The sequence below is a fragment of the Lynx rufus genome, unplaced genomic scaffold, assembly GCF_022079265.1.
Source record: "Lynx rufus isolate CCGP_SWC_20201006 ecotype Redwood Valley unplaced genomic scaffold, mLynRuf1.p SCAF_8, whole genome shotgun sequence".
NCBI lineage: Eukaryota > Metazoa > Chordata > Mammalia > Carnivora > Felidae > Lynx > Lynx rufus.
In genome coordinates, this window is record NW_025814896.1 from 138,721,096 (window position 1) to 138,744,060 (window position 22,965).

The 22,965-nt window shown below is 50.1% G+C and overlaps 1 protein-coding gene across 2 annotated transcripts; it reads left to right on the plus strand.

Annotated features, from left to right (window-relative positions):
* The first annotated feature begins 375 nt into the window (after window positions 1-375).
* On the plus strand, window positions 376-21,719 carry RNASEH1 (ribonuclease H1). Of its 2 annotated transcripts, none has more exons than XM_047068544.1 (9): window positions 376-561; window positions 1,446-1,561; window positions 5,011-5,169; window positions 6,986-7,085; window positions 7,929-7,983; window positions 8,316-8,400; window positions 9,464-9,588; window positions 11,092-11,210; window positions 20,980-21,719. In XM_047068544.1, exons 1-8 carry the CDS (start codon window positions 431-433, stop codon window positions 11,176-11,178), a joined length of 858 nt encoding a protein of 285 aa, XP_046924500.1. In that variant the 5' UTR covers window positions 376-430; the 3' UTR covers window positions 11,179-11,210; window positions 20,980-21,719. The 2 variants fall into 2 exon arrangements, with proteins under 2 accessions (XP_046924500.1, XP_046924499.1); XM_047068543.1 differs by lacking the exon at window positions 20,980-21,719 and adding an exon at window positions 11,505-11,730 and having other exon boundaries at window positions 377-561.
* Window positions 21,720-22,965: the final 1,246 nt, after the last annotated feature.

Here is a 22,965-nt window from a genome sequence, read left to right on the forward strand (position 1 = left end):
CGCGGCCCCACCCCTCAGGAGGTACCGCTCTGCCCACACCGCCTAGACTCCGCCCCTCACGCCATACCGCAGCGCACACACAGCCCAGACCCCGCCCCTCACGCGGTACCGCCCTAGACTCCGCCCCCCAGTCGGCACGGCCCACACCGCCCAGACGCTGCTGGGCTCCTCACGTTGTACTCCCAGCCCACACCGCCCTAGTCCCCATCCACCTCCGTAGGCCCCGCCCCTCCCGGACCGCCCACGTCCGACTTTCTGACGCCAGACAGTTGATCCGGAAAAGCCCTTGCTAGGCCCCTAGGCCCCGCCCCTCGTCTGCGGCTCTGCGGGGACGCGCGTCATCTCCCCGCGCCGCCGCCGGAAGCTGAGTGTGTGTGACGACGGCGCCAGGCGCGGAGCTAACAAGTTCGGTGATGGCTGGCAGTGAGTGATGACCCGGTTACTATCCGTTGCGCGCAGAGTCGTTTTGGCCGCCGTGCGCTGCAGCGCCCGCGGCTGCAGCGGTCTCGGCATGTTCTATGCCGTGAAGAGGGGCCGCAAGGCCGGGGTCTTCCTGACCTGGTGAGTGGGCGGCCCCGAGTCGCGCCCCCGGCAACCTCGCGGCTGGGAGTCGGGCTGTCACCCGGAGCTCGCGGCCCTCGGCCTGGGGTGCAGCGCGCGGGGACCCGCCGCCGGCCGCGCGGTGGGAGCCCCGGGCCCGTCTCCGCCGGCGTCGGCTCGCAGGTCCCGGTCGGAGGCTCCGACTTACGTTCCATGTCTGTTGGCATTGTCAGAGATGCCACGTATAGTGTAAGGTGACTAGGGCTCTCCGCTTATTCCTTCCTTTTTGTTTCAGCGAAACAATTTCCAAGTGGTTACACGTAGCGGAACTCTGAAGGTACCTAATCGAATCTTCCCCGTGTCTTTAAAAAGAGCAGTTCTTATAAACTGATACTTAGGTCCCTGTAACAACCCTTTAGGTGGGTGAGTTTATTATTTTCAGGTGTCGTTCCCGTGGTCAGGAAACTCATAGGGCTAGTAAGTGATGCGGTAGGACTTGCATGCAGGTGTTCGGATTCCAGGCCAGGACTCGCCCCGCCGTGGGATACCAAGGTTTATTATCCGTGTGTGTGCGTGCCCGCAGTTGTTTACCTGTGCAGCGGTGCTACCGAGGTAGAAGCAGCTCAGAGGCTCACCTTTTTGCTGTAATGAAATGTTAACAGGGTTTTCTTTTTCGAACACCCCAAAATTCTAATGTGTTTTGAGATTGAGGAAACTGTTCCTGACTGGTGTGCCGTCTGGCTGGGACGCAGCACTACAGGGTGAGGTGTTGGACGGGAAAGAAAACTACACACGGTTTGCCCCCACGGAGCTGACGGACTTTTGTCACGCTATTCCTAACCTCAGAATCCGTTAGAAAGAGGATGAGTAAGGGAGGAAGGAGGTAACATTGCACTCTGTTCCAGGAGCGAATGTAGAGCCCAGGTGGACCGGTTTCCTGCTGCCAGATTTAAGAAGTTTGCCACCGAGGAGGAGGCCTGGGCCTTTGTCCGAAAGCCTGCAAGCCCGGATGGACCAGAAGGTAGTCAGCCGCTCTCATCGTGGTGGCGTTTCATCAAAGCCTTGCACGGCCCAGCGTCACTTGATCTGTGTAGCTGCCTTCATAACGGAGCAGATAGGATCGTTTGTTTCCATTTTACAGACAAGGAGACAGGCGGAAAGCAGTTTACCTTAGGGAGTTCTGTTAGTACCTGAGTTAGAAACAGGCCAGGACACCAGTCTCCTGCTCCATTCAGTGTCCTCACTGTACTTAATTTTCTCTTTAAAAAAATGCTTGTTCTGTTATCGAATTGAATGGGCTACAGTTTTTGTTTTTTTTTCAACGTTTATTTTTGGGACAGAGAGAGACAGAGCATGAACGGGGGAGGGGCAGAGAGAGAGGGAGACACAAAATCGGAAACAGGCTCCAGGCTCTGAGCCATCAGCCCAGAGCCCGACGTGGGGCTCGAACTCACGGACCGCGAGATCGTGACCTGGCCGAAGTCGGACGCTTTACCGACTGCGCCACCCAGGCGCCCCTGGGCTACAGTTTTAAAGTGGTGAGCGTAGGTTGTCTCAGTGCATGCACCTGTATGGTGTGTCCTTTTTGTGTAGGACAGTCACATGATCGGAATTTCCCCCAGTTTTAGTGCAGAAAGTACAGTTAATTGAAGCGTAATTCCCAGTATAAGGAACACCAGGTGTGCAGGACTAAGGGTGACTGCCTTAGAGCACAAAATTTTAAGAATATACTTAACCCTTGAACAACACGTGTTTGAACCACGTGGGTCAGCTTATGTGTGGACTTGGTTATATTTATTACATAGGTTTATTTGTTATATTTTCCTTAATAACATTTTCTCTTGTCTAGCTTATTCTATTTTAAGAATACAATATATAAGACATATACAAAATATGTGTGAATTGATTATTTACATTACCAGTAAGACTTCGGCTAACAGTAGGCTATCAATAGTAGTTAAGTGTTTGGGGAGTCAATGGTTATACTCAGATTCTCGACTGCGCAGGGTGTTAAAACCCCCCAGGTTGTTCAGGGGTAAACTGTATACCTTAACCGACTTTGAAAAAGTGGTGTTTCATTAGCTTTACTCAACGGACTTTTTTTTTTTAAGTTTATTTATTTATTTTTGAGAGGTGGCGGGAGAGAGAGAGAGACAGAGACAGAGACGGAGAGAGGGAGAATCCCAAATGGGCTCCACACTGTCAGCGCAGAGGCTGACGCAGGGCTTGAACTCGTGAACTGTGAGATCATGACCTGAGCTGAAACCAGGAGTCGGACGCTGAACGGACTGAGCCACCAGGCGCCCCTAGTGTTAGGTGTTGTGATCATTGTTATAATCCCGCTGGCAGCCCAGATGCAGACTGTGTCCTATTCCAAATTTAGAAGTATGGCTCTTGTCTTAGTTGTGTTCTTTTTTTTTTTTTAATTTTTTTTTATGTTTATTTATTTTTGAGGCAGAGAGAGACAGAGCATGAACAGGGGAGGGTCAGAGAGAGAGGGAGACACAGAATCTGAAATGGGTACCAGGCTCTGAGCTGTCAGCACAGAGCCTGACGCGGGGCTCGAACTCACGGACCGCGAGATCATGACCTGGGCTGAAGCCGGATGCTCAACTGACTGAGCCACCCAGGCGCCCCATGTCTTAGTTGTGTTCTTAACACCTCCTTTTCACTGCATTTTTGTTTTAACCAATTAGCAATTTATTCAGACTTCAGTTTTCCAATATGTTTCTGTTCATTAAATCCTCTAAGTCCTAGGGAAAGGTATTTCTTTATATCTAGGAGTCACCTTTCTTAGAAGTTTACAGAGACTTCCTAGTTAGTGACTGATGTATGTAAATTGAGATTTTAACATTTTTGGTGTTCAAAAATTGTAGCAAAGCAAAAGCGTTAGCCTCTTTCCCAATTTTTCCCTTAGTGTGACCTATATTTTTATTTTGGGATTTTTGAGCTATTTGCCAGTTACTGCGATTTCTGTAAGATGATTTGGGGTTAACTTACTCAAAAAAACACAGTTTTGTGAAGGAAAAAATTATCTGACGTGGCCTCTTTTTCCTTCAGTCTTATCCTTTAAAAACTTTCATGCCAGGGGCACCTGGGTGCCTCAGTCAGCAGAGTGTCTGGCTCTTTACTTCAGCTCAGGTCATGATCTCATGGTTTGTGTGTTCAAGCCCCACATCAGGCTCCGTGCTGATAATGGGGAACCTGCTCGGGATTCTCTCTGTCTCCCCCTCTCCCCCTCCCCCTCCTCCTCCCTCTCCCCCTCCCTCTCCCCCTCTCTCTCCCCCTCTTGTGCTCTCTTTCTCTCTCAAAATAAATAAACCTTTAAAAAAAAAACCTTAAAAAGTAAAAACTTTCATGTCAACTTAACCCTCTTTTCCTATAAATAAAATCGATATTTAGAGCAGTATTAAAATTCTGCAAGATTACCCTTTGACCTGTACTTGTGTTTTGGGGTTTACGTGTATAAAGTACCTAGAGGTATATTTTTAAGGTAAATACAGGGTTACACAAATGTAGCAGAGTGGAAATACCAAACGTTACTCTATATGGTGACTTCACTCAGATTTTGCCTAGATAACCTTAGCGGTCTTCTGACAGGTGTGGGTGGAGAAGCTACTCCAGGCAGGACATCCTGGCTTGGACCTATGTGGTAGGTGTTCAGTCAACATTTGAGCTCCATTTCTCCATCCCTGGTTTAGGGGCTTAGAGCTTAAAGTGAACTCTGTAGTGTTGGGCTTAGTTGTTGTTTTGGAGATAGAATCAGCTGCTCCTTCTGTGCCCCTATTCCCGCTCCGTAAAATGATAATGTAGGAGAAGCTGCTCCCACATAACGTGAGAGAGTATGAGAATCCCTTCGGGGTTAATCCCGACTTCACCTTCCCCTGAAAGAAAATTCTGCAGCTACTGCCCTGGAGGAATTCAGTCCCTTCTGCTGTTGGTTTCTGTTCCCTTTCTCAGTGTGTCCCATTATCTGTTTATGTGAGGTCGGGTTACCCATGCCCGCTTACCTTTCTTGGAGGCCTTGACGGAGTCAGAGTGTCTACAGTAGGGGGTAAGGTGTGGAACCATGGACGCCACTGACCTTACATACAAAAGTTAAGTCCTTGTTTTCTTTGTCTGGGGAGAGAGTCCCTCAGACTTTGACACTGCCTGCCATCCCCGTGGGATGCAGAACCTTTGGTATCTACTGTCTCTGTCAAAACCAGATTGCTATTACACTAGAAATGTTGCTCCTGCCTTCAAATCGCCCTTACCAAGCTTTTCGTGGAAAAATCAGAGTCATTTCACAGGCCATCAAAATCTGAGATGGTGTGGACTGCCTGAAGTCAGTTCCTCTTTATAGGGCTACGTACAGAGGGTATTTAAGTCTGATTCGGTGGTGATACGGAACTTAATGAATTTCTGGATTCTTAAGCATTTTATGTGTGTTCCCTTTTTCCTGGTTTTTGAGTAGACTCTCTCTTTCAGGAGAGAAAAATGAACATGTACAAGAATCACAAGTGAAAACAAACAAGCGAGTCCGTGAGCCATTGGACGGAGATGAAAATGCAGAACCGTGTGCGAAGCACGTGAAACAGAACACAGAATCGGTGCCTTCAGTTAGCAAAGACACTTTTTCTTACATGGGTATATTTTTCTTGGATTTTTAAATATTTATGTAATAATCCTGAAAATAGGTGTAAAAACTATTCCCACTTAATGGGGGAAATTTGAGCTAACGTTTACCATCTTTGTTCTTTAAGAAAAGGGTTTTTTTTTTTAATGTTTATTCTTGAAAGAGAGGGAGAGAGGGAGAGAGAGAGAGAGAGAGAGAGACAGAACATGAGTGGGGGAGGGGCAGAGCGAGAGAGGGACACAGAATCCGAAGCAGGCTCCAGGCTCTGAGCTGTCAGCACAGAGCCTGACGCGGGGCTTGAACTCAAAGACTGTGAGATCACGACCTGAGCCGAAGTCGGGCGCCCAACCGCCTGAGCCACCCAGGCGCCACCACCTTCATTCTTATCTGAAAAGATTATCTAAAAATCTAAGGTTACTCTTTTAGAGTTGATCAAACTGCAGAATTATTAAGACTTTGGACTTTCATTAGAAAAGCGTTATGTGGCCTACAAATGAAAAACATTATAATCTTTTGAAATATCAGTATTCTCTGTGCACACAGGCTTTCAGGTCACACGAGAAAGTGCAAAGGCTTCAGCTTCTTCCCATAAGAAAGGGCCTGCACAGAGCTCTCTTTCAGCATCAGTATCTTCACCGTGGACGTTTAGCCTTTGCAAAACATAAGTGATCTCACCTTGTCCTCTACCTCTAACTCCAGGGACCAGTTTATATTTAGTGACTTATGGCATACAAAGCACCTTTTTGTTTTTTAGACGTATGAACAGAAAATAGGAATAAGTAGCATTTTTGTATAAATCACTGTATTTGTGGTTCCAAGTTTTCTCCAAGAATAAGCCATCTCACAATTTAATTCGAGGAAAACCAGTAGAAAATGTTTTGTTAACCTGTGTCACAAATGTATAAATCAGAGCGGCTGGCTGGCTCAGTCGGTAGAGCATGCGGTTGTTGACCTAGGGGTGTGAGTTCAAGTATCACGTTGGGTATGGAGCCTACCTTGAAAAACACAAAAGCGTGTAAATCAAGTTTGCAGTTAGGTAAAAAGACCAAACGTTCTTGATTGGGTTGTTTGCCAGCAGTAGTCAGAGTGTGTATCTGTGGAGTGATTGAGGGATGGCCATTTCTAAGGTACTAACGGTGGCTTAAGGTACGGTGGCACCTGGCACAGTGCCTGATGGGTACTCTCATTTGAAACAGTTCGGTGACCAGGAAGGTAGTCATGTTGAGAGCGTCAAATTCAGTTGAGCCCGGGATCCTCGCCCGGCACCCACGCTCCCCCACACTCCTGGCCCTGCTCTGGTCGGGAGCGTGCTGTTCTATCACTTAACACCTTCCCTCCTCTTCCCTCCCTCTGTGCCTTGTTCGGCCTGCAGTCCTTTTGACAAACAGCTTATAGAGCCAGGCCTCTGTTTGCTCCCATGGCCCTGCTTTTTAAGACCTGCCAACTCAACCCCTCCTACCGCCCTGCTGAGCATGTTCTGGTCACATCTGGGGCCCTAGAGTGGCCTCATGTCAGTCCTTTTCTGCCGTCTTCCTTACAGCACTGGTAGGTTGATCAGACCCTCTGTCCTGATGGAAAGAACAAAGACCATAGTTTCCTTGAGGCAAATATACTAAGAAAAAAAATTAGACCAACGTTTATCAGAGGACTAGACCTTCTGGCGGCCAGGTCAGGAACTGATCGTGTTTTCCTGGACAGAACGTACTGACCGCGTCGAACAGTACCCTCGCGGTTCAGCCTGTGGACGCTAGCTCAGTGAGTTTGTGAAATAGATCCTCAGTTTTGGTGCTCTTGATCCAGTGGCACTCACTGAATTCCCTCTTCCAGGAGACTTTGTCGTTGTCTACACTGACGGCTGCTGCTCCAGTAACGGGTGCAGGAGGGCACGTGCGGGAATTGGTGTTTACTGGGGACCGGGCCATCCTTTGTGAGTAAACAAGCCTTCAAATCTGAGTGAATCTTGGCCCAACACTTGTGAGGGAACGACCCGGGGTGTGACCACCTGGCGCGCGGCTTTGGCGGAGGTGACGGAATGACGAGCTTCAGCTGGTGCTGACACAGCTTTGTTGCTCAGGACAGAGGCCTCAGCCTTCCTTTCTTGGCTCTGAGTCCTGATGCGTCTCTGTGTCTCGCTGACAACCTCTTATACCCAAATGACCTCCCTGCCCCCGCTAGGCGAGTCACAGGTCTCCCGTGGGGTGGTTTTGGCAAGGATGTCCCAGGGGCAGGTCGCCAGACTTGGAACCCCGCGCGTCCCCATGACTCTTCCGAAGACCTGGGGGCTCAGAGGTGACCTCCCGTTTTCCACAAGGTGCAGAGTCGGGATGATGCCAGGTGTGGTCATTCACAGGTACCCGCAGCAGTGTTAGGCATAATGTAAGATAAACTGTTCGGTGATCATAAGGCTTGACATTTCTCTTGATCTGTGGTCTACTGAGTTCTTTCCCCTTAGTGTCCCACTTTAGCTTTGAACCCTGTCAAGAGGTGGCGAACTTGGGTTGCACTGAGTGTCTGGGCTTAGTGTTCATCTGAGACCATGCACTAATGTATTTTAGGGCCAGAAATAAAACTTTGCTTTTGACTTCTGGCCCAGGATTCTTTACTAGACCATCCCACGATGCTTTTCCATAAAATGTTAGTACTGTCGGCGTGTTTTGTATGATGCTTTGATATGTCAAAAAAAATATATACAAGCCTATCCTCCATCGAGAGGCTTATGGAATCACTTTGAGAATTAACTTCATCTTCCTTTGTATCGTTTTGAAACCAGGAACTTAGGCATTAGGCTTCCCGGGCGGCAGACGAACCAAAGAGCAGAAATTCATGTAAGTCGTCACGTTTCCCACCAAGTGTTAAGTCCATCATGGCGGTGAGCTGCATACACGCTGTGTGTGTAAGATACTCAGAGTCCAGAAGAAACTCAGTTTGTGGTTAGTAACAACTGCAATGGGTAGGGATTTCCCAGAAAAATCCTAGAAGTGCTTTCACAAAAACGTGCAAATAGCTGTATGTGTAGCATTATTTCGTAGAAAGAGTATACCCCTTACACTTAGCACAGAAAGAGAAAGACTGTTAAAGTGGCGGAGTGATTTTGAGCGTTAGTGAAGTTGAGCGTTGCACAGTTTCTGTGGTGTGCTGACTGACTGGTTTCTTCAAGGCAGCCTGCAAAGCCATCGAGCAGGCGAAGGCTCAGAACATCAAGAAGCTCGTTCTGTATACGGACAGTATGTTTACTATAAATGGTAAGCTTTTACCTTTCGCTGCTTCTGGTGTTGTCCTAGTAAGCACAAAGGGAAATGGTATTCCCTTCTCCAGTAGGAGGGATTGCATCGGGCAGAACGCAAACGGAGGTGGGGACCACGTTTGGTTTGTCAGAGGTCAAGAAAAAGGGGAGGTTCCGGAGCCCAGTTCTGCTGCTCCGCTGTGTGCCCCACAGTCAAGGTGTTTGTCAGGCACCGAGCACAGGGCAGTGGGGTCGGTGTGCCCCTGCTCTCGTGGTCCTTCGGGTGTAAACAGCATAAGTACCTTTCAGGGGGCCGTGCTGACAGCTCCTTCGGGAAATTCCGTGTTCAGGACGCGGGGTGGGGGGCTGGGGAGGCGGAGAAGGCGGCCTCTTAGGCTGGGAGCTGTGGGTCAGCACAAGTCTGAGCGCAGGGCTGAGCCGGGGAGCGTGCCAGGCCTGTGCCCCGGGCCAGAGGACAGCCCGTGTGGGCAAGTGGCAGTTGCACACGCTGCGCGTCTTGCATCCACACGACTCCTGAAACAATGCTGAGGGTACCAGTGACAGTCACAACAAAGTGTATTGCAATGAGAGGCAAGGCCGACCCATCGGGACCAACACTCTTGATCAGCGTGTGGCCTCGAACAGCCGGGGTACAGAGTTTTTATAGCCGATCACATCGTTTTATCATCACCTGGGAACAGAACAGAGAAACAGTTCCCAGATGAGTTAGAAACACCCCAGATGAGGTGATTATTTTAGACTTTCAGCCGTTAAGTCGCAACCAGTGGATCCTCCTGACCCTGCCTCTGATGCTCTTTTCTTTGAACTTTTGTTTCCTTAATTGGTGAAGCCTAATTTACAAGAGTTTGAAGCATAATTTACAAGAGTAAAGCAAGGCTGTTATCTCTTAACCTTCAGTGTCAGAACAAAGCTGTTATTTCTCAAGCTACACGTTAGCCCTACACTAGTTTAACCGTTACAGGCGGAAGAGTGGGCGGGTGAAGGAGGGAAATCTGGGGGAGGAGCAGAGACCGGGACATTGGAGCTCGCGGAGCTTACTTGAGAGCGTGTACTTCTTACAGGGATCACTAACTGGGTTCAAGGTTGGAAGAAGAACGGGTGGAAAACGAGCACGGGGAAAGACGTGATCAACAAGGAGGACTTTGTGGTGCTGGAGCAGCTGACCCACGGCATGGACATCCAGTGGGTGAGTGTGCTCCGAGCCGGTGCTGTCACCTGGTCATCAGGACCAAATGTTCTAAGTTAACTGAGAGATCAGTGGTTTCTGTAAGTGATTTAACGACTTGAGAGGTAAAATAACAGTGCACGAAATTAACATCATAGCGCGTATTCGACAACACATTTGACTCTCGATCATCACAAAAGTAACACTGCTCATTCTTGGTATGATCGTGTGTAGACCACACTCTTCAGGCAGCGTTACAGACGGATGTTCCGTATTCTTTCTGTTGTCTTTGCGGTGCTTACTAGTGCCTGGCCTGGGCTCCCTCTCCTCCCCTCCCACTGTTAAAGTGACTTGTGACAGTCACTGTTGGCTTCTTGGGAATCAGCCGTAATGTCAAGATAAAACTAATTTATGAGGAATTTTTAAAAAGTAAAGCGTGATAAAACTTTAGTAACATGACTTCTTTTCCAACATGGAAATGTTTTTCTTTTTCTTTTAATTTTTTTTTTTTTTAATATTTACTTACTATCGAGAGACAGAGAGACACAGAGCATAAGCAGGGACGGGGCAGATAGGGGGGGAGACACAGAATCTGAAGCAGGCTCCAGGCTCTGAGCTGTCAGCACAGAGCCTGGCGCTGGGCTCGAACTCACAAGCTGCGATTTCATGACCTGAGCTGAAGTCAGACGCTTAACCGTCTGAGCCACCCAGGCGCCCCTGGAAATGTTTTTCTTATAATAAATAGTTTTTAGGGGCACCTGGGTGGCTCAGTTGGTTGGTTGAGCGTCCGACTTCGGCTCAGGTCGCCATCTCACAGAGTGTGAGTTTGAGCCCCACGAGCCCCGCGTCGGGCTCTGTGCTGACAGCTCAGAGCCCAGAGCCTGCTTCATATTCTGGGTCTCTCTCCCTCTCTGCCCCTCTCCCACTCATGCTGTCTCTCTCTGTCTCTCAAAAATAAAAAATAAAAATAAAAAAATAAACATTATAATAAATAGTTTTTATTAAAACTATCTGTTCAAGCAATACAGAGCACGTTGAATGACAAGCATTGTCTGAACCCTACCCTGTCGTCCCTCCCCAGGACCACTGGGAGCAGTTTGGTGAACTGGGGTTTAAATTTGCCTTTCAGCCATTTAGATATGAACAGTGGTTATATACGTACATCCCTTCTTTCGGACAGCATTTAAAGACAATAAAGTACGTGCGTTGGATACATATTTGTGTGTCTGTACATACATGTGTTTTGCCGGGAAAGCCCTCCCAGTTCCATCATTCAGTGGGGAAAGAAAGCAATACAAACAGGAAAATCAAGTTTGTGGAGAATGAGAATGGGATTGTTACAAATGCTTGCATTGCACAGGTGCCCTGGGCAGGCAGGCTGTGCTGTCGAACTGTGTCGGGGTGGGGGGGGTGAGTCCTGTCCCACTCTGGCCAGTGGGAACAGTTGCGTTTTTTACAGTAAGGGTGTACTCGTGTATTGCTTATGTAAAAAACCAGTGAAGATAAACAAAATTTATTTAACAGATGCATGTTCCTGGTCATTCGGGATTTATAGGCAATGAAGAAGCTGACAGATTAGCAAGAGAAGGAGCTAAGCAATCTGAAGACTGAACGAAGTAATTTTAATTCTTGGAAAAGCTTCCGTGAGTGACTCTTTTCTTACCCTTCCTTACTGGTGTGAAAAATAAATCAGAAGGTACATCAGAAGGTCATTCTGTGATTCCCTGTGGTTACATGTATAATACATTGAACAGATTTGAGCATTATTTGAGATTTCAGCATTATGCTTTATTGGGTTGGACACTGTTCTCATTAGTTTTATGACCATCTGGACAGAAATTTTAGGACTGGATTTAATAAGGCATGAATACAGCAGTGGTTTTAAAATGCAGACGGGAAGTCTGGAAGTATTCTAAAAGTGTTTATTTACCTTACAGTTGGCAGGATTCAGTCTCAGAATATTCTGGTTGACTTGTACCTCTCTGTGGAGTAGAGCAAGTCAGGGCTGGGCCCACACCTCGGTGCAGAGAGAGCGGACTGGGTCTTACCTGCCCGGGCACCTGTGCGCAAGGCAGGCCTGCACATCCGTAGTCCTGGCTGCTTGACCACTGATGGGAGCAGTTACTTACACAGCAAAATGCATAAATAAACCTTTTAAAATTTCTTTGGCTGTTTTTTGTTTTGTTTTAATTTTTTTAACGTTTATTTTTGAGAGACAGACTGTTAGCTGGGGAAGGGGCAGAGAGAGGGAGACACAGAATCCGAAGGAGGCTCCAGGCTCTGAGCTGTCAGCACAGAGCCCGACGCGGGGCTCGAACCCACAAGCCGTGAGATCATGACCTGAGCCAAAGTTGGATGCTTAACCGACTGAGCCACCCAGGCGCCCCACTTTGGCTGTTTTTCTTAAAAGCACTGTGCAAGTTAAAGTTTGATATAATTGTTTACTTTTACCTTTATTTGTTTACTACTTTGTTTTATCATAAAAACATACAGAAAATGACACAAATGTATAGCTTCTTGAATTATTACTGTAAGGTTAATTCCCAGGCGAGAACTAGAACTTTGCTGGACACCCCAGAAAGGCTCTCCACGTTCTCCAATCACAGCCCCTCCCTCCCTCCCAAATTAATCCTGACTTTTATAGAAATGACTTGCTTGTGTTTCTTTATGGTAATTCGGCCTTGTGTACTTTTTTTTTTTAACTTGAGATTTCTTAAGTTTCTTTAATTTACAGGTTCCCCTGCCATTTATTGGGATCCTCACAAGGTTTACCCGTTGAGGAACCTGGGCCACTTGTCCTGTCGTTTCCCACGGTCTAGATTTCTCCATATACACTCTACCGGCACGGTCTGGCATTTTCTTTTGTCTTCTGAATTTCCTGCAAGTTGGCAGCGGGACCCAGAGGCTTGATCAGGATCGGGTTCCACACGTTCAGCAAACGGTAGATGGTCGCGTGGGTCACTTGCAGCTGCAGGCTGCGGTCGCCCTCTTGATGTTGGCAGCTGCCGGTGCTCAGTGTCCGGATCCACTCGTCGTTCGGGCTCCAAAGTGGTGACACTCTGGGATGTTGCCCATAGTTATCGGCTGGAGTGGTTTCAGAAGATGCTTCCTGTCGCCTATCTGGTTATGCCGTGGTGGCGTTCATTTAGGGAAGTCAGCAGACATGCAAAGATGATTGGTCTGTCGTCTTTAGAGGGCGACTGATCAAGGTTTTTTATTTATATATTTTCATAACGTGTGTCGTGAGCTTGTGTACTTATTCCTTCTTGATAGGTTTCAGGTCATTGTGGTTTTTATCTTTATTGAACCCACATGGTAGCTTCTTTGGCCTGTAGGAGGGAGGTTCTTCCGGTTGGCTCTTGATTTCTTTGGATATTCATGTGTACACACATATGCACTGACCACACCCGTTTACACGTATAGACCACAGGCACACTCGTGCACAGTCCACGTGCCCTGGCACGCTCACACACAGACCACCCATGTATGTGCCCCCAGTCATCTGCTCCAATGCTGTCTGCTGTGTGGGGACTCAAGACCCATCTGTACATTTCCTCCTCCAGATCTGGAATTGGCTGTTCCTCTAAGAATCTCCCCTCCCCTCCCCTCCCCTCTCTTTCTTTCCCTCCCTTCCTCTCTTTCTCTCTCTCTCTCTTTCTCTCTCCCTCCCTCCCTTTCTTTCTCTCCTTTCCCTCCCTTCCTCTCTTTCTTTTTTCTCTTTCTCTCTCTTTCCCTCCCTCCTTTCTTTCTCCCTCTCTCCCTCCCTCCCTTCCTTTCTTTCAAGGTAAGGAATGTCCACACCCAACATGGGGCTTGAACTCATGACCCCAAGATCACGAGCTGCCTGCTTTGCTGACTGAGACAGCTGGTTGCCCCTGGCAAAAAAGGTATTTCAGGTGCTCATTGCTGTGGGGTTGGTCTTTGCCTCTAGGCCTTTTCAGGGAACAGAATTCTAAAACATGCACGTACACATATTTTAAAGATAAAATATTTGAGTTCGTGTTGATATTCTCAATAGAAACTCAGGATTTCAGAGTACTTAACTCTTCTATATTATGTCTGTGTCTCCTTCTACACTGAGGATCCTGGGATAGATATTCCTTAATTACCAGCTTGCTTTTTTCCACTTGAACATGCAGTGTGTGGATACGAACACTAACGTGTATTATAGTGAAAACAGTGCTGGGTGTACGTTGCCGGCCATTACTTGGTAAGATCTCCCCCTCTTGCCCTCCTCTGGTTTTCCTCCTGTGCATTTCATGGCCACACAACCAGTGTTCGGTCAGTGTCCTCTTGGAAACCAAATTCCCTGAGCTCCCCACGTTGAACTTTGTTTGTTTGCTTTATGCTTGAAAGCAGTAGGATAGAAATCCTTGGCTCACATCTTCTTTCCTTGAGTATCTAAACTACCGATTTTGTTTTCTTCCAGCATGAAAAGTCTAACGAGTCTTACGTTCCTTCTTATAAGTCATGTGCTCTTTGCCTAGATGTCCAAGGCGTGGGTTTCTTGTTCATGTCTCTCCAGTCCTTACTGTGTCAGACTGTGTCCCTGTGTCCCGCGTTGGTTGCCCGCGGTCAGAATTTGCAGGAATATGGTGAGCTCTTGGCGCGTATATTTCCAAATCTGCTACTTCAGGAAGCTTGCCTTGAATTGTGGCTTAGAGTTCTGTTTTTCTTGGTTTTCTTTGGGGGTGGGGGACCTTGTTCTGTGTATGGGAACATCTGGTTTAGCCATCCTTGGTCTTTTCCTCTTTTTCTTGAATCTCATTTATGTTTTAAGTTTCCTTTGTTTTTTTAATTAAAAGTTGTCCTCCTGGTGACGTCCTATCTCTGAAGGCATTAGTTACTGTCTTCATTTGCTCTCGATTCTCATTTCTGAAAGTACTTGTCTTTCTAGTTTTCTTGAGCTCTGTCACCTTATTTCTGGTGTTTTCTAGCACTAATTTGCCGCCCTCCCATCTTGGATCTCGTTGTTTGAGGCTTTGAAGCCGCACATTTGGACCTGTGTGGTGTCTGTCTGGAGTGCTCTCGCTGTCAGCAGGCTTTTATTTTCCTTTTCTTTTTTCTGAGAATAGCTCTGCGTGGGATCGACACTTTCCTGTCGCTCATTTTCCTAAACATTTAGTTCAGGTCGTTTTTCTCACTCCACAGAGCTCTCTGCCCTGTTGAATCTTGAATAATGCTAAAAATGTGGCGGCTGGCTCCCAGCACTCTCCCGGCTCTGGCCCTGCCCCGCTTGCATTGGGTCCCTCTCCTTCCTGTCTGTTGTCCCTGTGCTGTGCTGCTGGCTGTGTCCCCACAACACGGGTCCCTGCCGGCTCGGCCGTGGTGGATCTCGGGCTCCACGGCTCCAGCCCTCCGACCTTCTTGAAGTGGGTCCCTTGCACCTGTCACCACCGGGGGAGGACAGCCGCCCTGCTCCAGCCACCGGCCTCAAGCCGGCCCACCATGCTTTGCAGTGGACACCCGCCGTTTCCTTTGGGGTTGTCCTTTCAGGGGCCCGTCAGGACCCAGTGGCCCCGCTGTGCTTCTCCCCGTGGGTGTACAGGCTGTGCTGGGCGGGCCGTGCCCTTCACTGCCGCACGTTGGCTTTGTGGAGTCCCCACACCGCTGTGCTTTTTAGCGGCTTTGTGGCGGTGTGATCGAAAGGCAGCAAATGGTGTGAAGGTAAAGTGGGCTGTGGACTCACCTGGGAACCTCTCACCAGGACTGCCTGTCATCCCCCCCTCCCCCGCCCCTCTGAGATCCTTCCCTCTTTGACCCCATCCCCTGGAGACCTTCCGTTTGCTTTCCGTCGCTGTAGACTAATTTGTGTTCTTTGGGATTTTGTGTAAATAGAGTCATGCAACATAAACTGTCTGTGGCCAGAGTTTCTTTTCGTCGGTGTGATTATTTTGCCCACCCCCCCCCCCCCGCCCACGTGGGTATCAGTCGTTGGCTTCCCTTCACTGCTAGGTGGTGCCCCTTGTAGGCATGTCCCAGTCTGTGCGCCCATCCTCCCGTTCGAGGCTGTCCCCTCCGTTTGGGCTGTTGTGGAGAGAGCTGCCTTAGCACCGACGGGCCAGTCCTTCTGCGAGCACGTCCTCTGATTTCTCTAAGTGGAACAGCTGGGCCACAGGGCAGTGGGTGCTCGACTTCAAGGAACGCCAGCTGACCCCTCTGGCCATTCGACTTTCCCACCAGCAGGGCAGGAGAGTTCCGGTTCGCTCCGCGTCCCCGCCGGTGCTTCTGGTCACCTCGTTCTGTTAGGTCCGCGGTTCTGTTTCGGGTGAAGACTCGGGAAGATCCCACAGCGCCCTCGCTGCCGCCACTGCCCTGCTCCGCCCCCGAACGTCTGATTTTGCTTTAATGGGGCGGCGCCTCTTCATGGGCCCAGGATTGGAAGTACAGAGGCGAGAGATCGTGCCTCCCAGACCTTCCAGGCTGCTGGGCAGTTTGCACAAGTGCACGTACCGTCCGTGCGGAACCAAAAGTGCGTGGAGCTCCAGGTAGGAGGAGGCCCGGCCGCTTTCAGTGAGAAGGGGAACAGGACGCCTTCAGGAAGCACATTCCTTCTTGGGGTTGCCTAACGTGCAGCTGCCTCATTACAGCTCCAGAGAGTCGTGGTTCTGTCCGCTTTGTCAGCTCCCGGAGACCTTTGAGGGCTGCCGCGTAGACCAGGCGGAGCGCCGTGCCGTGAGGGACCGCCGCGTGGACCAGGCGGGGCGCTGTGTCGTGGAAGATACCAGCTCTTCAAAAGCTGCTGCTGCTCTCAAAATGTGCTCCTGATGCTTTGCAGACGGAGGCTGTTGGAGCGACCCCGTGTCTTCTACGCCAGAGCGACGAGGCGGCTCCATTGCTGGGGGTCGAGAAAACCGAGAGGATCTCTGCCTTCTTTCAGGACAGGCTCATGGGATGTGGGCGAAACGAAACAAATCCGGAGAGCCGGTCCCGGGTGGGCAGCCTGCGTGGTGGTGAACCGGCGCCGTGAAGCCACACGTTGGTCCCAGTGGGATCTGTCCCGACGGGCGAGCCTGGGGCCTTAGGTCACGTGTCTTAGAAAGACCTTGGTCTCCATTTCCAGATGTCTCTTAATGCTCACATCCTGGTAGTTCCGGAACGGGACGGGAGAGCTGCTCGGGAACAGCCCGTTCTCTGTGACGGGTCAGTCGGACTCTCGCCGCTCCGCCACAGCAGGTGTCCGAACTAAGCATCCAGCACCTCGCAGAGTGTCTCCTTGACGTACAAATCCTGCTTTAACCTAATTTTAAAACCCAGAGGCCACCTTACCTGAGTCATAGCTGCGATGGACTGTGTCCCCCAAGTTCATATGTTGAAGCCCTGACCCCCAGTGCGGCTGGTATATACAGATGGGGCCTGTGCGGAAGTAATTCAGGTTAACGAGCTCACTTTTGAGGACACAGCAAAGCCAGGACGAGAGCCCTCCCCGGAAGGCAGATCACTGACACCTTGATCTTGGACGTGGCCTCTGCTGGGATCGTGAGAAGTCAACGGTGGAGCCCCCGGCCGGCGGCGTTCTGTCCGGCCGCCTGAGCGGGGTCCCCAGCCACGGAGGTCTGCTGAAGGCCAGTCTCCTCTCCTGGGGAGGAAAGGAACGTGAGGCCCAGTCCTCTACCCCTCGGTGGCTACCTCTCCTCTGCTTACCGTGCGGACAGCACGACTGCGCCACGTGAGCCAGGGCGCGTGATTCTTCGGAGATTCTCCGCTCGGTGGGTGTCGGTGAGGCAGCCCTGCTCTGTTCGGTGACGGGTTCTCCGAATGTAAGTTGGTAGCGACCACGTTGTTTTGCTGAAGCCTAGGAAACCAAAAATAAAAATCGAGAAATAGGACTGTAGAGAGAGGAGATGATTACTCCCATATTTGGTCTGTGATTTTTTTTAAAACTAGAAGAATGTCTAGTTATTTAGATTTAGGAATCTCGACACTGGCTGGGACTTCCTTCTCTGTGACAGGCCCTAGTGAATTGATTGGTCTGCTTAAAGGTATTCAGACAGACTCTTCGAAAACTTCGAGAAGAGACCCGTGAGATCTGTGTCTTCCAGCAAGTGCTTGTTCTGCGTTTGCAAAGCCAGCGGGTGATAAGCAGCAAGGCCTGCTCTGGTGTCTGGACCTCTGCTGGTGACCTTCGTTTTTTTTGTTCTTATTTTATGTTTTGTTTATTTTTGAAAGAGACAACATGAGCCGGGAAGGGACAGAGAAAGGGACAGAAGATCTGCAACGGGCTTTGTGCGTGGGGCTCGAGCTCGTGAACCAGACCGGGAGCTCCTGGCCTTAGCCGACTGGGCCGCCCAGGCGCCCCCAATTTTTGCTTTAAATGCCCGAGCAACACGAGAAAACCCTGTCTTGAGGCAGACGGAAGCGCCCGTGGTCAGGCCTGGAGGACTGGGCCTGAGGACCCGCTGGCTGTGAGCCGGACCAACGTTGGCGGCGCCCGGGACCTGTCCCCACTGCATTGTGTCAGCAGAGGCCTTCGAGGCACGAGTCGGGTCAGCGCACAGCTCCCTTCTCCCTCCGAGCCTTCTGTAGGCACGTGCGCTCCTAACACGTATGACCTCACTGCAGTCCCCGCATGACCGGCTCACCGTCCAGCGGCTCCGGGCTCGGTCCCGAGGGCGTCGTGCTGCTGAGAGGGCCGCCCGTGCCCTCGGCACTTCAGGACGCTCCTGGGGACCCCCTCTGCCGTGTCTGGTGCGCCTGTCTCCGCGGCCTGCTTCCCACCATCTCTGGGTGGAGCGGCTCGAGGCCCGACGCAGCCTCCGTGTCAGCCGGAACCTAGCATGGCGTCTGCTGGTGCGGGTGACGGCACCGCCAGCCAGGCCCTGAGCACGTGGGATGGAGTGTAGCGACCGGTCTCGGCGGTGGTGTGTTCTAGAACTGTAAATGATCTTCAGTTTTTAATTAAAAACAAATTCTTGGTGCTTTCCTTTTTTCTTTTTCTTTTTTCCTTTTTTTGACGTTTATTTATTGTTGAGACAGAGAAAGAGCATGAACAGGGGACGGTCAGAGGGAGAGGGAGACACAGAATCTGGAACAGGCTCCAGGTTCTGAGCTGTCAGCACAGAGCCCGACGTGGGGCTTGAACTCAAGAGCCATGAGATCACGACCTGAGCCGAAGTCAGACCCTCAACCGACTGAGCCACCAGGAGCCCCTTCTTTCTTCTTTTTAAATGTTTTATTACTTTGAGAGAGAGAGATACATGGCGAGTGGGGGTGGGGCAGAGAAAGAGGGAGATGGGGAAGCCCAAACAGGCTCCCTGCCGTCAGCACAGAGCCCAACGCTAACGAGCTGTGAGCCATTGGCCCGGGCGGAAATGCAGAGCCAGCCAGGTGCCCCTTGGGGGCTTTCTTAAGGTTTTACATGTGCTAATTCGTCTCCAATCACTCCCTCATTATTGTTGAATCGTTCTTTTCTTTCCCCAAGAAGCTCACTTGACCTGGAAAAAAGTTACAGAAGGTGGTAGGCCTCTGTAAGGACAGAAGACTGCTCAAGGAGTTTCACTTGTTAGGAAGGGAATTCTCCCGCAGAAACTTCCCGACCCTGCAGGCCTGCCCTCCCCCTCGGAGCAGAGGGCTCCCTGGTCTCCCCATGTTTGTCACATCCCGCAGTGAGAGCGGTTCCTTTTGTTTCTGTGTGTTTGTTAAAGTGTGATGCGCAAGTCCCGCCTTGAGATTGTTGGGTGTTAAGAGAATGAAGTGTAAAAAGAGAAATTGAAACTAAAACAGAATTTTCAAGGTTATATGGCTCTTCCTCCCGTATTACCCCCAAGAAGCACATCCTTTATGGTTTTTTGATAAAGGCTCTGAAAACGATTCTTGGGTCATTCGATTATAACTCCTTGGCCACCACATTGTCACCATTCAGCATGACCCATGCCTTTCCCTAGGGCTGTGTTGGTGACCCACCCTCAGAAGGGCATCTGTGTGGGGCTCCCTGTTTGTCACAGTGAATTTGCTGGGCCTCACCCAGGGCCTTGCAGTGAATGACTCTTTATCCTTGTCTGCAATGAGGGCAGGGGAACAGTTCCTCTGGAAAATTGTCTTGACGGGGCCGTCGTAATCTCGTCTACTGTATGGGTTGACCGAGAGGTTGGGAAGGCACCCTACTTGTTCTGTGATCCCCAGAGAGAGGAGGCCACTCTGGGTCAAATGTACGTGTGTGTGTGTGTGTGTGTGTGTGTGTGTGTGTGTGTGTGTGTATCCATACTGCTTTTCAGAAGCCTTTGCATTTTTCATAAAAAGTATCCGTAAGTCTGTACCCGCACTAATATTAAGTCTCCCCATACCTTTTCTGTAGATACTTTTTCATCTTTGCCAAGGCCCTTTACCAGACTCCTTGCTCTAACTGACATTTGAGGTTTCTGGAGAGGTTGGAAATCTTTTTATAAATCTAGATGGTTTCCCATCTAAAGAAAGTAAATACTACACCTTTATTCAAGCCTTTTTAAAGGTACTTCAGAAGAAGAAACAGGTATGACATGTGAGTATAGTTGATAATATTGTACGGTATACTTGAAGTTTGCTAAGAGTAAATCCTTTTTTTAATTTTGAGAGAGAAAAACGCATGATTGGGGAGGGGCAGAGAGAGAGGGAGAAAGAGACCATCCCATACAGGCTCTGCACTTACCAGCACGGAGCCTGATGTGGGGCTCGAACTCATGAACCGTGAGATCATGACCTGAGCCAAAGTCAGAAGTTTAACTGACTTGAGCCACCCAGGCACCTCTGCTAAGAGTAGATCTTAAGCATTGTTCATGCACACGTACAAATAAAAGTTTACCTGGGAGGTGATGGATGTGTGAATTAACTTGATGGTAATAATCATTTTACAGTGTGTATAAATCAGCACATTGGCCAAAAGTAGACCCACATAAGTATAGTCACCTTGTCTTTGACGAAAGGGCAAAGACAACTCAATGGAGCGAAGGTAGTCTTTTCAACAAATGTTGCTAGAAAACCGCATCCACAAAAGAATGAATCTAGACCCAGACCTGACACTCTTCACAAAAATTAACTCAGAATTGGGGCACCTGGGTGGCTCAGTCAGTGAAGGGTCCAACTTTGGCTCGGGGCATGATCTCACAGTTTGTGGGTTTGAGCCCCGCGTCGGGCTCTGTGCTGACAGCTCGGAGCCTGGAGCCTGCTTCGGATTCTGTGTCTCCCTCTCTCTCTTCCCCTCTCCCGCTCGTGCTCTGTCTTAAAAATAAACATTAAAAAAATTTTTTTTTTAAATTAGAATGGATACTAGATCTAAATGTAAAACACAAAACCATAAAACTTCTAGAAGATATCATAGCAGAAAAGCAAGGTGCCCTTGGGTGTGGCGGTGCCTTCTTAGATCCAACACCAAAGACACAAGTCATGAACAAACTAATACTCTGTACTTGTTAAAATGAAAAACTTCTGTTCTTGAAGGACACTGTCGAGAGAATAAGACAAGCCACAGACTTGGGGAGGGTATCTGCAAGAGGCACCTCTGAGAAAGGACTTCTCCAGAACACACAAAGGACTCAAAACTCCAGAATTAGCAAACCAACCCGCCCAGAAAACGGATCGGTGGCCTTGACAGAGACCTCACCGAAGAAGATACACAGGTGGCAGGTAAGCACCTGAAGAGCCGGTCCACGGCACAAACCATCAGGGACAAGCGGTTTACAGCCATCACGCCGCTGCACACATACCAGAGCAGCCCAAACCCGAACTGTGACGGCACCAGATGCTGGTGAGGACGAGAGGCCTCGAGAGTGCTCACTGCTCGCTGCCGGGGATGCAGGGTCACGAGGCCACTTGGGAAGACAGTTTGGCGGGTTCTTAGAAAACGAAACCTACTCTCACCACGCCACCCGGCAGTCACGCCCTTGGTACTCACCCAAAGGGGTTGAAAACTTACGTCCACCCAGAACCTGCACCCAGATGTTTGTAGATCTGTGTGTAATGGCCAAGCCCTGGAAGCAACCGGGTGACTGGACAAACGCCCTGAACATCCGTATTCGCTAAACCGTAACCAATTATCAAGTCACGAAAAGACTCGGAGGGACCGTAAATACACGTTACTGAGTGAAAATCGAATCTGAAAAGGCTATGTGCTGAATGATCACAACTCTAGGACATTCTGGAAAAGGCAAACCTGTGGACACAGTTAAAAGGTCAGGGGTGGCCAGGGGTTGGGGTGGGGGCGGAGGGAGGGATGGGTGGGTGGGGCCCACGGGATTTTTGGGGCCGCGAGAGTGCTCTTCGTGATACCGCAGTGCTGGGTGCGCTTCGTTACCATTTGTGCAGACCCCCAGAACGTGCGAGACCACGAGTGAGTCCTACGCAAATTCGACGCTGGGCGATGATGCCTCAGTTTACCTCAGTTGTAACGCGTCGACCCTGGGGGGGTGGGGCTGGGACGCGGGGCTCTAGGGGCAATCTACCTTCCTCCTAACTTGGCTGTGAACCTAAAACTCTAAAAAAATAAAGTCTTTTAAAAATCATGTTGTACATTTACATATAATTTTGTCAACTCTGCCTCAATAAAGCTGGGGGAGGGGCGCCCGGGCGGCTCAGTCGGTTAAGCGCCCGACTTCGGCTCAGGTCATGATCTCGCGGTGCGTGGGTTCAAGCCCCCTGTTGTTCATGTTGTTCTCTGTGCTGACAGCTAGGAGCCTGGAACCTGCTTCGGATTCTGTGTCTCCCTCTCTCTCTCTCCTCCCCTGCTCGTGCTCTGTGTCTCTCAAAAATAAACATTAAAAGCAATTAAAAAAAAAAAAAAGGAACAACAGTGGATGTGGACTTCCTGAGTTTATGTCCCGGCTCCTCCTTTAGTTTGGCGCCACTCAGACAGGCAGGGACTTGGGCCGGACCTGGGTGCGGTGCTCGGGTTGCCGGGGGGAGCCCCAGAGCCGGCGAAGAACAAACAGCAGGGCCCAGGCGAGGCCGGAGGGACAGGAAGCCAGACACCTGCAGAACAGAGTCCTGCGACTGCCCCGGGCCACAGCAGGGAGGTGGTGCCGGCTCGGACGGGACCCTCCCGCCCGCACGCCTCCGGGGTGGGCTCGGGTGTTCACCTGCTCCCGCTCCTGCGAGACGCGGACCAACGGTCAGCAGTGCGTCCGGAGTGGGCTCTACCTAGATCGCAGCCTGATGTTTCTTCAGCGTCTCCCCTCGGACCTCTGACGGACGTCGCAGACACAGCCCGTGCGACCCAGACTCCGCTCTGCCCCCACCCCAAATCCGCACGGTCCGTAGTCCACGGTCTCCTCCATCTCCACCCGCCACGACTCCGTCCTCCCAGGCTCTCAGGCTGTAGCCCCAGATTACCCCTGACCGCCCCGCGCCGGTGCCTCACATCCCTGCATCGTCAGCTCTGGTTGGCCTTCGTGCAAAACCGATCCGGAACCTGACCGTTCCCACCACGCA

What these genes read in the sequence shown, in the direction of transcription:
- RNASEH1 (XM_047068544.1), top strand. Translation starts at nt 431, where the DNA reads ATGACCCGGTTACTATCCGTTGCGCGCAGAGTCGTTTTGGCCGCCGTG. An exon ending in AAGCCCGGATGGACCAGAAG is followed by an intron (nt 1,562 to 5,010) that starts GTAGTCAGCCGC and finishes TCTCTCTTTCAG; the next exon opens with GAGAGAAAAATGAACATGTA. An exon ending in ACGGCATGGACATCCAGTGG is followed by an intron (nt 9,589 to 11,091) that starts GTGAGTGTGCTC and finishes TTTATTTAACAG; the next exon opens with ATGCATGTTCCTGGTCATTC.